Consider the following 16,274-nt stretch of genomic DNA (forward strand, 5'->3'; position numbering starts at 1 on the left):
CCCTCAATTTGAAAACAAGGATAATCAAAATATCTTATGGCATTGCTTAGTTTTTGACATCTCTGGTGATGTGACAAAAAAAAATCCTTGATGCAGTACCTGGATTACGGAACACCTACAGTAAGATTCACTAACATCATATATGATATGTTGATAAATGAGATTTATATTTAATATCTGCCATTTTTTCAAAATTCTCATGTGTGAATGACATTTTTGACTTGCCATGATACCTTGCGCATCACAACATTTGTCACAAAGGAAAAATTAATTAATGTAATTTAATTAATACATCTAGATCACTTTCAATTTATAAAGTGCACACTTTACTGAAATATTTGTTTGATCTGATTTTTTATTCATGATGCCAGGACTCAGGGGTGGGCCCTGGTGAATGTTTGGTTAAGATGAGGATAGTTAAGTAGTTATTATCATGTTTATGCTACCTACTTAGTCAAATAACAAAGTCAACAAGAAAAATGGTCTTTATAATGTAACAATGTGGAAGCATTCCTCAATCAATACCAATAACTTAACCACACCAGTCCTTAAAAAACAACTAAGTTGACGTCATGAGTGAAAAAACAGATCAAACAAATATATCACTCACTGAAAAGTTGACTAAAAATGTTATTTCTAAATATATATAGTTCACAGTTAATACAAAATTTCAAATATCTTGAACCATTAATATCTAGATTAAAAATTTTTGAATTTTATGAAAGAATTTATTTGATTTATCTTTTTTTGCCTCTTTCTATTTTAATAACATGACAGCATAAAATTTCATGAGATGATTGATATTATTTTTTCAAATTTCCATTAAACAAATAGCGTCTTCATTTCGGGAGGGATTATGATCAAACTTTACACGCTTATAAAACCTTGTACATTAAAACTGATTGGTTGTACATCACTCGCTTTGTAAAAGGTAACCAGTTCAGCTTCTTATACATGTCACTGGAGGGAGTATTGAAATCACACTTCAAGATAATCCTAGCGGCTCTTTTCTGGAGTTTTTCTAGCTTGGCTATATTATTATGTGAAGTATTGCCCCAGATATTTACACAATAGTTAAAGTGTGGATTTACAAAACAGTTAAAGTATGTTAAACAGGAAGACTGGCTAAGGAACACTCTCAAAGGTTTCATTTGAAAAATGTAAAAAGACAGTTTTTTGTACATATTGTTAACTTGGGTATTCCAAGACAAACAATCATCTACAGTGACACTGAGAAGTTTTTCTGTTTTTACATTTTCAATCATCAGTGTCATTGATTACAATATTTAATTGCCGACTTTGTCTGCTCTTACGTTGGTAAGTGCCAATCAACATGGATTTTGTTTTCTCAATATTGATACACATTTTGTTAGATCTACACCATTCAGAAATGAGACTTGTGTCAGCATTTAGTTTGTCACTAAAATAAAAATGTAAAATATTTGTAATGCTTGTTGGATTTAATAATTGTTATTGTAGTAATAAAGAAATGTAGCTATGGGTGGTCGGATGGCGCAGTGGTAACGCACTCGCCTTTCACCTAGCCGACCGGGGTTCGATTCCCGGAATGGATGTGAAAAGGTAAGGGGTCACCTGCCCGACCAGGTGGGTTTTCCCCGGGTACTCTGGTTGCCTCCCACAATAAGACCCCTCGCGTGCTTACATCCGGGCCAACAATTAGTATAAGTTGACATAACTTGTTTCACAATTGTTGTAAAATAAATAAAGTTTATTATTATTAATAAAGAAATTTTATTTCTTTTTACAGATTTGATTTTACATCTCTTATCATCAGCCTTTAAACAATTTGTCTAATCAGAGGAAAGAAAAAACACGCAGCACTCAAAAAATGGATTATTCTCAGAAGAATCCATCGTATGTAAGTACACGACATGTACACTGTCTAATAATGTCAATATTTAATACATTACACATATTTTCTTTTAAGTACATGTAGTTCTGAATGGACGTTGTATAATGGTATAAATTCAGTACTTCTTTTTAAGATACACTTGTATAACTTGTTTATCTGTTTTCATCCAACTGTGATACCAGACAACTAGATATGTTTTTGGTTTGATATAGTTATATCCTTTTGTGCCTGTTTTGTACCAGATGATATTGTCATTTCTTTATTGCAATTGACATTCCTATTTTTCATTCAAGATTAATTTGGTTATGTCTATCATTAATTCAGAACCCATCGTACAATCCATCGCGGTTGCAGAGGTTACGGAGACCAGGAAAGTTAATCACAGCAACCGGTATAGTTTTAGGGTTTGGAATCATTCTTACGATTTTGAACATCTATGAGCTGCACAAGATAAAGGAGGACCATATGTTACACATTCAGCCTGCTACTGAGGCCAAAACAGGAACATTTGGATCCAAACAACCTGTTGTTTGGGTGGATGGCAAACATGTAATTATGACATTGATAAACCAATATTCATTTCATTTTGTTTTATTGTATGTTTTACTGTGAACCCAGAGATCTCTAGGAATTACAAAGCAGTTTTCATGGAAATTTAATTATCAACATGTTTAGTGACATCACTCCAGCAACTTCATTTCTTACCAGATTTTTATCAAACTGTTTACTCAGGTCATGTAGGAGAATACCTCTCATGAGGTTGTATTTCAGAATGATAGGGTCAAGGTCAATGTACAACTTTGAGAAAATTGTCATCAACTATTTCTAAGGGAATTAGATAGAGCTTAATATGCACACTTGTCACAATCTGTGACTTGCAGGTGAAAACTAAGCATGGCATAAAACTATTGTAATCACTTGTTTGTTGTGAACATCTAATGAAGTATCTGAATCTTTCTGTTACCAGCTTGGGACGGGCTACTTGAAGCATGTGTTTGCCGTATTTGACAGAATTGGGTATGCTGTTGGTGACAGTGAGTCTAAGTGGGATGTCCTCTGGTCACATGAATATCCATTTGAAACATTGTCCAAGAAGTTGGCAGATCTTAAACCTCACCAAAGGGTAATTAAGCCATCAGCTGTGATCTTCCAAAACATACTAATGATATGTTAACATATCTCCTTCAGTGAAGTGTTGCTCCTTCAGTGAAGTGTGTCTAAGTTTTAGTGTAGTGTAGTATGTGTATTACTTATCGAGGTAATTAGACAATGTTGTGACTGGGCTTTACAATGATATCTTGTTTTAAGGTTTTTTTTGAAGCACATTTTCACTAAGGCTAAAGTCCCCAACTGTAATATTAGATATGAATTTATTATAATTTTTATCATTCAACAAGGTAAAACATAAATTATCATTGTGACATTATCATTAAAATCACATCATAAAAACAATGTTAACTTAAGTAGTGTCTTATTGCCTTAGCCTGTTGTCAGTATTCGTGCAGTATCCGTCGATATTAACTTATCACAAGAAACAATTGGCAAATTCAAACCAAAAATGGTCATTAGCGTGAAAACATAAAGAGGCAACAAAATTGCAAAATTCATGGTTGTAAGCCCCTTGAGACTAACAGGGTGGGGCCAAACAGTGAATAAACATATTATTTTGTAATTCTGTTCTAAGAGATATAAATAAGTGCTTAATAGAGTTGTAATGTCAAAGAGTAGTTCTAGCCAAATTGAAAATATTTGGTCTCTTGATGTTTTTTTTTCACTTCCAGGAATGGGTTCATTTCTGGGCAGAGCCAAAATAATGAAACAAAAATAAAATTAGAATTTGTTTGAAAAGTGTCAACATTTTGTATACACATATGAATTTGAAAGTTAAAGGAAATGATTAAAGGGTTTTGTTCCCAAATTTCAATGTTACCGGGTCAAAGATTAAATGTTAGTCACTGGTCATCAAATCTGCAAAATTTATGTAGTTAATAGTAAAAACTGACTTTTTTGTGCAGACCAGAACCATCTACTTTTTGTATAGACATACACAGAAGGTGTAGGGGCTGATGCAAACAATTTTTGACCAAGTTTAAATATCACTGTGTCAATAGTCAAAGGCCATCATTGCTTGCAAGGAGTGATTGCTGCTATTTTCCTTCAAAACCACCAACGTATAAAAGTATAGGCCAATGCATTTGTAACATTATTTATACGTCGCACAAAACATTATGTCCTAAACAACAATTTGTGTGCCACTTGCACGTTATTTATGGGCATACTAGTTTTGGTTTTGGACAGAATTTGACTTCAGAGAGAAAAATACCTGTAGGCATTGGGATTGTACTCTGCTTCTTGAACTGTGCTGTCCATCAAGGGATGTTGTGCCTCTTGTAAAAAAATCACACATCACTACATGATTATTCTTAGACATCGGAAATAATTGCCATAGAAAAATAGGATATTTATATAACAAAATGTTAGGAAAACCCTGCTTCTGATATGTTACAGGTGAACCATTTCCCAGGAACAGGCTACATCACGAATAAAGTCAGTCTGGCTACCTCCTCCATCCCCTACATCCCCAAAGCCTTCAAAATACCTTCAGCGAAAGAAGCATTTCTGAATTATGTAAGTACATATATATTCGTTTAGGAATGTATCATACATCCTCAAAACAAATCAATGTCGAAAAAAGGCACCTTTCTGAAATATGCAAGTTGTCTATTTTACTAATGTTTACTGGAAATGTCCAGTACAACTCCAAAATCTTGAAAGTACCATGAGGGGGGGGGCTTATTTGCAGTAAATTACGGTAAGTACATAAGTGTTTCATGTCTCCAAATCTTCAAAAAATTTTATTTTGGATAAAATACATGAAATTTTGTATAGATACCTTGGTACACAAGTTTGATCTCTGTTGGTATAATTACTATTCAGTTTGGAACCTGTTAAAATAGCTGTTAGACAGTACCGTTATGTATTTGTGTATCAGAGGAGAAGTGGCTAATGTTCAACTGTACTATCTAATTATCAAATCTTGTCTTGACATTAGGCAAAGCAACACCCTGAGAAGCTGTGGGTACAGAAACGAAACAGTCATCGTGGAATCAAAATAAAGAAAATCAACGGTAATGTGTTTGTTTTCTATTCCTATTTTTGATAAAGTGTGATAAGATAGATACTGGGTACAAGTGATATTAGGGTTACTGGGTAAAAGTGATATTAGGGTTACTGGGTACAAATGATATTAGTGTTACTGGGTACAAGTGATAGGGTTACTGGGTACAAGTGATATTAGGGTTACTGGGTACAAGTGATATTAGGGTTACTAGGTACAAGTGATATTAGGGTTACTGGGTACACATGATATTAGGGTTACTGGGTACATAAGTATTATTTGATGGTTACTGGGTATATAACTATGATCTGATGGTTACTGGGTATATAATTATGATCTGATGGTTACTGGGTATATAACTCTGATCTGATGGTTACTGGGTATATAACTCTGATCTGATGGTTACTGGGTATATGATTATGATCTGATGGTTACTGGGTATATAATTATGATCTGATGGTTACTGGGTATATAATTATGATCTGATGGTTACTGGGTATATAACTCTGATCTGATGGTTACTGGGTATATAATTATGATCTGATGGTTACTGGGTATATAATTATGATCTGATGGTTACTGGGTATATAATTATGATCTGATGGTTACTGGGTATATAATTATGATCTGATGGTTACTGGGTATATAATTATGATCTGATGGTTACTGGGTATATAATTATGATCTGATGGTTACTGGGTATATAATTATGATCTGATGGTTACTGGGTATATAATTATGATCTGATGGTTACTGGGTATATAATTATGATCTGATGGTTACTGGGTATATAATTATGATCTGATGGTTACTGGGTATATAATTATGATCTGATGGTTACTGGGTATATAATTATGATCTGATATTACTGGGTATATAATTATGATCTGATGGTTACTGGGTACATAATTATGATATGATGGTTACTGGGTATATAATTATGATCTGATGGTTACTGGGTATATAATTATGATCTGATGGTTACTGGGTATATAACTCTGATCTGATGGTTACTGGGTATATAATTGTGATCTGATGGTTACTGGGTATATAATTATGATCTGATGGTTACTGGGTATATAACTATGATCTGATGGTTACTGGGTATATAATTATGATCTGATGGTTACTGGGTATATAACTCTGATCTGATGGTTACTGGGTATATAATTATGATCTGATGGTTACTGGGTATATAATTATGATCTGATGGTTACTGGGTATATAATTATGATCTGATGGTTACTGGGTATATAATTATGATCTGATGGTTACTGGGTATATAACTCTGATCTGATGGTTACTGGGTATATAATTATGATCTGATGGTTACTGGGTATATAAGTATGATCTGATGGTTACTGGGTATATAATATCTGATCTGATGGTTACTGGGTATATAACTCTGATCTGATGGTTACTGGGTATATAATTATGATCTGATGGTTACTGGGTATATAATTATGATCTGATGGTTACTGGGTATATAACTCTGATCTGATGGTTACTGGGTATATAATTATGATCTGATGGTTACTGGGTATATAATTATGATCTGATGGTTACTGGGTATATAACTCTGATCTGATGGTTACTGGGTATATAACTCTGATCTGATGGTTACTGGGTATATAATTATGATCTGATGGTTACTGGGTATATAATTATGATCTGATGGTTACTGGGTATATAACTCTGATCTGATGGTTACTGGGTATATAACTCTGATCTGATGGTTACTGGGTATATAATTATGATCTGATGGTTACTGGGTATATAACTATGATCTGATGGTTACTGGGTATATAATTATGATCTGATGGTTACTGGGTACATAATTATAATCCGATGTTAACTGGGTGTTTTTGATCTGTTTACATGTCAAATATCTCTCCTGCCATTTTTCTCAATTTGTGTTGGCCCATGATTTTGTTTCATTCTCTCTTTTCCATATTGCAGAGTTAGATTTAGCAAGTGATGGATCATTTGTTCAAGAATATATAGATAAGCCCTTCCTTATAGATAAAAGGTAAGACAGTATCTCCATAGTCTGTCTGCTGTATTTGTATGTTACTCTTTCTCCCTAGCTTTGTGATGGATATATCAACTACATCTTGGATAAATCCTCAGATAGTGGGGCTCAGCATTTGATCATACAGCATAATTTGAACATTACGTCATGTTATTTGTATTCATATCACCTAAAGTCAGGTCAGACACTGAAAGCTTTAATTATTTGTTGATTTATTCTGCAAGATTTGAAATTCATATATGAACAATAGAGACCTGATATTATCAAGAATGCACTACATGGTTTTCTTTTCTCTGTAGAAAGTTTGACATAGGTGTGTACACAGTCCTGACATCCATCAACCCTCTCAGAGTTTACATAGTGGAAGGAGAGGTCCTGATCAGGTAGTGACCAATATCAGTGTGGTTATCATTATATCAGAACACAGAGTGTGTTTGTGTATGAAAGAACACAATCAGTATCTCTTCCTTATATGCTAAACTGTAAAATTTCCTCTCTGATTGTTTTCATTCTATACCTGGAAAAACAGATCATTGTCGTTATAAAACTTAACATTTCCATGTTGTCTAAAACCCTGCTGCTCTTGCCTGCTGATAGACTGTTTGATCAGTACAGATAACCTCACTCCTCTGTTGTACTTTATGTTGTACATGATGTCTCCTCTACTGAAGTCTTTGTTTGATAACCTATGAGTACTTAATATCACCTTGTCTTTATAGGTTCTGTGCTAATGATTACCATCCATTTGATCCTACTAATACAAAGAAGTATGTCGTTGATGACAACTATACCCCAGTTTGGGAGGTAGGTAACAAGTGTATGAGAGTTAATTCTGTATTTTCCAGGTTATAAGACACACTTTTTTCCTTGGCAGTCCGACGTGCAATGCATATGTGGACAAAAAAAATCTGTAGATTGGGAAAAAATAGAAAGTGTAATCTGGACATTGGTTCTGGAATGTTATGTATTTCGGAACAGCCATTTTGTCAAGGTATATCACATGCACTATTGACCTGTGTGACCTTGCACACAGATAACTTTGAATGCCGTAACATGTCACACTTCCAGAAAGAACAAAAAATAGAGATTTAAAACAAGGATACCAGTATGAGAAGTCGGTAACAAGTTTTTTATGAGAACCTGTCAATAACATGTTTGTAACTGAAACAGATTGTTTAGAACTGTCATTTACAATCATATACAGGATGAGCCATAGCAGAAGTTTACTATAGCTGGCTTATATGTGGATCAAATTGAAAAACATCGCTAAAAACAGCTATGCAGCTTATACCTGGGTTTTGGTTTATAGCCTGGAAAATACTGTATGTAGCTATATTGTGTGGGAGGTAAGTGACAAATGTACAGGGTTAAATGTGTAGCTGTAGTGTGTTGGAGGTAGGTAACAAGTGTACAGGGTGAAATGTGTAGCTGTAGTGTGTGGGAGGTAGGTAACAAGTGTACCGGGTGTAATGTGTAGCTGTAGTGTATGGGAGGTAGGTAACAAGTGTACAGGGTGAAATGTGTAGCTGTAGTGTGTGGAGGTAGGTAACAAGTGTACAGGGTTCAATGTGTAGCTGTAGTGTATGGGAGGTAGGTAACAAGTATACAGGGTGAAATGTGTAGCTGTAGTGTGTGGGAGGTAGGTAACAAGTGTACAGGGTTCAATGTGTAGCTGTAGTGTATGGGAGGTAGGTAACAAGTATACAGGGTGAAATGTGTAGCTGTAGTGTGTTGAGGTAGGTAACAAGTGTACAGGGTTAAATGTGTAGCTGTAGTGTGTTGAGGTAGGTAACGGGTGTACCGGGTTAAATGTGTAGCTGTATTGTGTTGGAGGTAGGTAACGGGTGTACCGGGTTAAATGTGTAGCTGTAGTGTGTTGGAGGTAGGTAACGGGTGTACCGGGTTAAATGTGTAGCTGTAGTGTGTTGAGGTAGGTAACAAGTGTACAGGGTTAAATGTGTAGCTGTAGTGTGTGTGGAGGTAGGTTACAAGTGTACAGGGTTAAAAGTGTAGCTGTACTGTGTGGGAAAGGTAACAAGTGAGCAGGGTTCAATGTGTAGCTGTAGTGTATGGGAGGTAGGTAACAAGTGTATAGGGTGAAATGTGTAGCTGTAGTGTGTGGGAGGTAGGTAACAAGTGTACAGGGTGAAATGTGTAGCTGTAGTGTGTGGGAGGTAGGTAACAAGTATACTGGGTGTAATGTGTAGCTGTAGTGTATGGGAGGTAGGTAACAAGTGTACAGGGTGAAAAGTGTAGCTGTAGTGTGTGGAGGTAGGTAACAAGTGTACAGGGTAAATTGTGTAGCTGTAGTGTGGGAGGTAGGTAACAAGTGTACAGGGTGAAATGTGTAGCTGTAGTGTCAGCAGGTAGGTAACAAGTGTACAGGGTGAAATGTGTAGCTGTAGTGTGTGGGAGGTAGGTAACAAGTGTACCGGGTGAAATGTGTAGCTGTAGTGTGTGGAGGTAGGTAACGGGTGTACCAGGTGAAATGTTTAGCTGTAGTGTATGGGAGGTAGGTAACAACTGTACAGGGTGAAATGTGTAGCTGTAGTGTGTGGGAGGTAGGTAACAAGTGTACCGGGTTCAATGTGTAGCTGTAGTGTATGGGAGGTAGGTAACAACTGTACAGGGTGAAATGTGTAGCTGTAGTGTATGGGAGGTAGGTAACAGGTGTACCGGGTTCAATGTGTAGCTGTAGTGTATGGGAGGTAGGTAACAAGTGTACCGGGTGAAATGTAGTTGTAGTGTCAGCAGGTAGGTAACAAGTGAACAAGGATAAATGTGTAGTTGAAATCTGTGAAAGGTAGGTTACAAGTTTAAATGAACAGTTTACACACACACCTGATGTGTAGATCCCTTTAATGCAATGATATAAACAATTATGGACTACAAGAACATGAATTATTTAAACATCTAAATTAATGGACATTAAAGAAAGCAAAGAATACAGAATGTAAATAATAACATCAAGATTTTTTTTTGCTATTTTCTTAACTTTTGGCTGAATTCAAAATTATATCAGCAAAACAATTCTCGGCTTATAAAGTTTGTATCTAACTTATGTCTGATGGATGAATTTCAATCTTATTTATTGTGAGGTTGTTGGCTTTGTTCCTGAAAATGATGTTTTAAATGAAAATTTATTGACCATCATACCAACAAACAAACACCAGGGACATAATGCTAATTGAGTTGACCTTCTCCAACTATTATAAATGTTTACTACTTATAATCAAACTGTAGTCGCTGTTAAGTTTTATAATCGAACTGTAGTTAAGTTTTTCTAACTAATGATGTAAAAAAATTACCTGTCAGGTATAGCGTAAACTGTCAACACCCCTCCATCCTCTGTCAACACATGTGTACCATTATATCACCACTGACATGATATAGATAAACCATCACTCGCTACTCATATTATCCACTGACCTGATGTCTCATATTTCATTACTGTACATTTTATATGGACAATGAAAGGCTCATAAATGAATGTATTATGAATGACTGAAAGTGATACAGATTAACTGTCAGTGGTGTCATGTCACGCAAGCTGATTATTTGTTTTAAAAAAACAATAGCAAACTTGTCATTTATGGACTACACACATTCAGTTTGCAATTCAGCTTTTCTGATACCAGCATAAAATTTTTAAATGTTATCAAAGCATAAGTGACTTTGAAGAAAAATGGTGAATTAGCCAACTTTGTATGCTGTTTTCTACAACACATTATTATTTAAACATGCTGACAATATATCTGTGGTGCTTGCATGCTGTAAATTGTAATGACATGGTGTATTTTACAGTTTACTTAGATGTATAATTACTTGTAATATGTGTTGGCCATTTCAATATTTCTGTTGGAACAGATGCCGTCACTAAAGACTATATATGATGATGGCATGTATACATGTAAGGAGACACTGGACACTTACCTGGAACAAACAGGTAATATCAACCAACATATTTCTGGCAGAAGTCAAATTGACTTTATATCTACATACCTATATATTATTGCTATTTTTGGAGAAGTAATGAGTGAATTTTAGAGTCCATAAGAAAGTTCACCTAAATTCCATTTTGAAATTATATGCAAATGAATAGGAATCAGAGGCTACTTACTAAGTACTAGTTTCAATATTTGTTTAAGCATGATGCTGATATATATAGTGCACCTTCTTCACTATCATCAGATGATGGACTATTCAAATCAACCGACATCTGTGGTCAGACATCTGTGGTCAGACATCTGTCCTTAAACAATTATTTTATTGCTATTTCTGGAGAAGTACAAGATTTATCTTTCTCAAATTTCATATGTAGTTCCGTTGATCCCTGGTGTGCCTTTTCAATTTGGACCAGATCAGAAAAGCAAAATGACAGACAAGCATCCATCTTGGATTTGGACTAAGGAAGTTTGTTATTGCTATTTCTTGAGATTGACTAGATGGATCTTTATTTAATTCATAAAACTTTGGAATTTTAAGTCTTATTAAGGGTGCTCTTGCCTTCAATTTCCCGCGCCCTGCACCCTTATCAGGTCATATACGGTATATTGATATTTTGATATAATAGCTCACCTGGCCTGAGGCGGTCAAGTTTTTCTACAAATCCTTACTAGTCATGAACAACTATGCAGATTTTTAACAAATTTGGTCGGAAGCATCAATGAGGGAAGAGGCACAAATTTTGTATAAATGATGGGTCTCAGCCCTGGGGGCCTGAGAGGGTTCAAAAGGGGAAATATAGCAAATTCTTTAAAATCCTGCCTCTCCTGTGGGGATTTTTTTACTTTGTCAGAATTTGTTTTTAGGTATTGTTGGGAGAAGGGGAATCAATTTTGTATAAACAGTGGGTCTTGACCTCCTGGAGCTGGAGGGATGAGGCCAAATAGGGAAGATAGAGGAAATTATTTAACATCCCCTCCTCTCCTGTGGGAATGATTGGATTTCGCCCGTTTGGTCTGAAGCATTGTTCGGAGAAGGGAAATCCATGTTGTTTAAAGGATGGATCTCAGCCCCCTTGGTTGTGATTGGAGGACGGTCAGGGCCCAAAATTTGTGTCTTGGATATTTAGATTTCCTTTTCCTTTAGCTTTAATGAAGCAATTTGGCCAAAGCCAGGCGAGTGATATAGGCCTTATAGGCCTCTTGTTATATGACAACAATTACACTTTTTTCCATACCTGCAGGACGTAACCATCTGAAGCTTTGGGAGGACGTAAAAGATTCCATCAGACAGGTGTACCTACATAAAGAAAAACGTTTAATTTCCTCATCGGGTCATTTCATGAACAAAAGGTATGTATGTCTACATCAGTCAGGTAACCACACACAATGGGAGGTATAATCACTTCTTCCTTCACAATCTACTGGTACAGTAGGTAGTTATGTCCACATCAGATTATTGACCACATACAGTGAGAGTTCTAATCACTTCTTCCTTCACAATCTACTGGTACAGTAGGTAGTTATGTCCACATCAGATTGTTGACCACATACAGTGAGAGTTCTAATCACTTCTTCCTTCACAATCTATTGGTACAGTAGGTAGTTATGTCCACATCAGATTGTTGACCACATACAGTGAGAGTTCTAATCACTTCTTCCTTCACAATCTACTGGTACAGTAGGTAGTTATGTCCACATCAGATTGTTGACCACATACAGTGAGAGTTCTAATCACTTCTTCCTTCACAATTTACTGATACAGTAGGTAGTTATGTCCACATCAGATTGGTGACTACATACGAGGGAAATCTGATTTCCTCCTTCACTTTCTACCAGTACAGTTGGTAGTTACCTCTACATCAGTCAGGTGACCAAACACAAGGATAAGTCTGACCTCCCCAACCACTTTGTGGTGAGGCATCGACATCGATTCTGGGAACTTCCACATCCATTCTTTCATTGTCATCTCTGACTATCTTGACAGATTCCATCAGAGTCCAGTGTGATACATTAATCATTCTGTAAATGTTTGCATGAACACAGCTTGTACAAATGATATTGTTTTCTAATCAATAGTGTGTCGACTATGTGACCAAACTGGCTATCTAGGAATCATCCTAATAAAAAGTATTTTTTTAATATAAATGGCCCCACTCCCCCTCCACCCTCCAACCCCCTCAAAAAAAAAAAACCTGTTATACACAAGCGAGCTCGTGAATAAACATATTGTTCAATGCTGCTTACACTGATATCTTAAACTTTCCTTTTAGAAATTTTTTTGAGATGGTGCGGTTTGACTTCGTACTGGATGATCAGTTAAATGTCTATTTGATGGAGGTAAGTAAATTACACTCTTACATTATACAAAGATCCATTAGCTAATTAATGACACTCAAAAGTGACATAACATTTCATTGATAATCATTAAAACTCAGATGTAACATAACATTTAATTAGATAATCAGTGACACTCAAATGTAATGTTACATTTCATTGGATAATCAGTGACACTCAAATGTAATGTTACATTTCATTGGATAATCAGTGACACTCAAATGTAATGTTACATTTCATTGGATAATCAGTGACACTCAAATGTAATGTTACATTTCATTGGATAACCAGATATTGTTATTTTTCTTTTGTATCTATACAGCTCTAATACTAATGTCATCAGCTAGTTTTAATTTCTTATACTTCATTAATATAAGCACTAATTTTATAGTCTCATAATGTTTCAGGTCAACATGTCCCCCAACCTATCATCAGGCCATTTCTTGAGGAACAAGAGGATTTATGAGCATGTGGTGTACAATATGCTGTCTCTAGTGGGTGTGGTAAACATAGTATACAGGTTAAAGGTAAACACAGTATACAAGTCACAGGTAAACATAGTATACAAGTCACAGGTAAACATAGTATACAGGTCAAAGGTAAACATAGTATACAAGTCACAGGTAAACATAGTATACAGGTCACAGGTAAACATAGTATACAGGTCAAAGGTAAACATAGTATACAAGTCACAGGTAAACATAGTATACAGGTCAAAGGTAAACATAGTATACAGGTCAAAGGTAAACATAGTGTACAAGTCATAGATAAACATAGTATACAGGTCAAAGGTAAACATAGTATACAGGTCAAAGGTAAACATAGTATACAGGTCACAGGTAAACATAGTATACAGGTCACAGGTAAACATAGTATACAGGTTAAAGGTAAACATAGTATACAGGTCAAAGGTAAACATAGTATACAGGTTAAAGGTAAACATAGTATACAGGTTAAAGGTAAACATAGTATACAGGTCAAAGGTAAACATAGTATACAGGTCAAAGGTAAACATAGTATACAGGTCAAAGGTAAACATAGTATACAGGTCAAAGGTAAACATAGTATACAGGTCACAGGTAAACATAGTATACAGGTCAAAGGTAAACATAGTATACAGGTCACAGGTAAACATAGAATACAAGTCTCAGAAAAATACTTGTATATATAGTCACTGGTAAACACTCACACTACAAGTCACAGATAAATAGTCACATACATGTTACAGTTAAACACATGAAAATCACAATACATGTATACAAATCACTGGTAAACACTCAAAGTTGACAGATGATATTCGTTATTTTTGTATCTTGAGAAGAACTAGAAAATATTCTCAAACTTGAGGTGTATGTTCCCTCTGTTAACTAGTTGTACCCATTTAATTTTGTGTCTGCTAAAGAGAATAAAAAGGCTGACCCACAAACCATCTTGGATTTTGACAGTTGAAGTTTGTTATCATAATTTCTCTAAATATACTTGTTAGGTCTTTCTAAAAATTCATAATACATGTATGATTCCCTTGCTATCAAATGATTAAAATGAAAAGGGGAAAGAAGGGAAAAGTAGAGAAAAGATCAGTCTTGTATAGGAACAATACAGATTATTCAATGGTGGGCACCAAGATCTCTCAGGGATCTCTTGTATTTGTGTTTTAAGATTTTGTTAACACTGAGTTTTTTATCGTGCAGTGACTTAGATGAAAAGGATATGCGAGCATCAGACAAGGATGTGACAGTGTTCCCCATGTGGTGCTCAGACAGAAAATGTCAGACAGACTGTCATTCAGAGGTCAGTATAAACCATTGTTTTTTGACATGCTGATGATTGTTTTGTTTCAGAAGTGTTCCATCAGCTGTCAGTGCTTCATTAAGGAACTGAAAGACTTACTTAAGATTGTTGATAATTGTTTTGTTGCAGAAGTGTTCCATCTGCCATCAGTGCCTCAGTAGGGAACTGAAAGATTCCTTCAAACATGCATTCATGGAGCATATGGGCAGGGGCAGTTGCCGTAGGATCCTCCCACAGCCTGTGGTAAGATGTCCAATTGTGTGGCTCAGTCCCACTGTAGTTTGTCTGTGGTAAATCCCAATATAGTTGTGTAGCATTGTCGAACCATAATTTGTCTGTGGTATAATGTACATAGTAGCATGGTATCATAAATATTGAACTGTACATTTTTCACCCCAGAATTCCTTAGACAAAATCCTTCTGAAGGTCGTTATGGTTTGTTAAAAGCAAAGAATTAATGTGATTAATTTGCTGTTTCCCAGAAACAAGAAGAGGCACTTAAATGGAGTCCAGCCACAGCATCTCAGGAATACCATTCCCTCAACTCTCGCAACAAAATAATGTACAGCTGGTTTGTGGGCAAGTGTCGACTAGACCCAGGCTGGTGTTACTGAACAGAAATTTTGTTATTACTAATCCAGAAAACCAATTAGTGTCACAGTCAGGGTCATTGGTAAATACTGACCTCTAATGCAAATAAACAGTTGGGGTCCCTGGTGACATTGACCCTAAAAATGGGTAACTTTTTCCGTCCACATTTCCTTTAATTTGACCTACAGTTGTTGAACATTCCAGATTATTGTCCATTAAGTTTTATACAACATTACGTGGTCATTGTTTTTGGTTTGTAAGTGCCAGGTAGTCTGGGTATTCTGTATTTTTCTGCTGTAAATTGTATTAAAATTTCTACATTGATGTTAGATGAGTGTATTACAATCTGGGTGTCTCTATAAATGGATATGACTTTATTAAGTATCATCAGTGGAAAAAATAGACATAAGTTATGATATCTATATGTATATGCACAATAAGGCTGCTTACTCACTCAATCAATTGCCACAAGACCTGATGTATATAACTTGTGTCAAGGTATTTTGAGCTTGAAACTAGAGTACCAACACATATCAGGAAGGGTGCTAAATTGTATCAGACTCTAAACCAGGATGTCACATTGATATC

The 16,274-nt window shown here is 35.6% G+C and overlaps 1 protein-coding gene across 1 annotated transcript; it reads left to right on the plus strand.

The window, feature by feature from the left end:
* Positions 1–1,849: 1,849 nt before the first annotated feature.
* Positions 1,850–15,709, plus strand: LOC132543407 (probable tubulin polyglutamylase ttll-15). Its single transcript, XM_060206909.1, has 15 exons — positions 1,850–1,879; positions 2,198–2,422; positions 2,841–2,996; positions 4,382–4,501; positions 4,926–5,001; positions 6,951–7,020; positions 7,323–7,406; positions 7,743–7,827; positions 10,891–10,969; positions 12,212–12,320; positions 13,241–13,307; positions 13,712–13,807; positions 14,964–15,095; positions 15,225–15,338; positions 15,578–15,709. Exons 1-15 carry the CDS (start codon positions 1,850–1,852, stop codon positions 15,707–15,709), a joined length of 1,575 nt encoding a protein of 524 aa, XP_060062892.1.
* Positions 15,710–16,274: the final 565 nt, after the last annotated feature.

This window comes from Ylistrum balloti, unplaced genomic scaffold, assembly GCF_031769215.1.
Source record: "Ylistrum balloti isolate Yb309-2 unplaced genomic scaffold, AGI_CSIRO_Ybal_v1 Utg369754, whole genome shotgun sequence".
Classification (NCBI taxonomy): domain Eukaryota; kingdom Metazoa; phylum Mollusca; class Bivalvia; order Pectinida; family Pectinidae; genus Ylistrum; species Ylistrum balloti.

What these genes read in the sequence shown, in the direction of transcription:
- LOC132543407 (XM_060206909.1), top strand. Translation starts at nt 1,850, where the DNA reads ATGGATTATTCTCAGAAGAATCCATCGTAT. An exon ending in CAAAATAAAGAAAATCAACG is followed by an intron (nt 5,002 to 6,950) that starts GTAATGTGTTTG and finishes TCCATATTGCAG; the next exon opens with AGTTAGATTTAGCAAGTGAT. An exon ending in ACTATACCCCAGTTTGGGAG is followed by an intron (nt 7,828 to 10,890) that starts GTAGGTAACAAG and finishes CTGTTGGAACAG; the next exon opens with ATGCCGTCACTAAAGACTAT.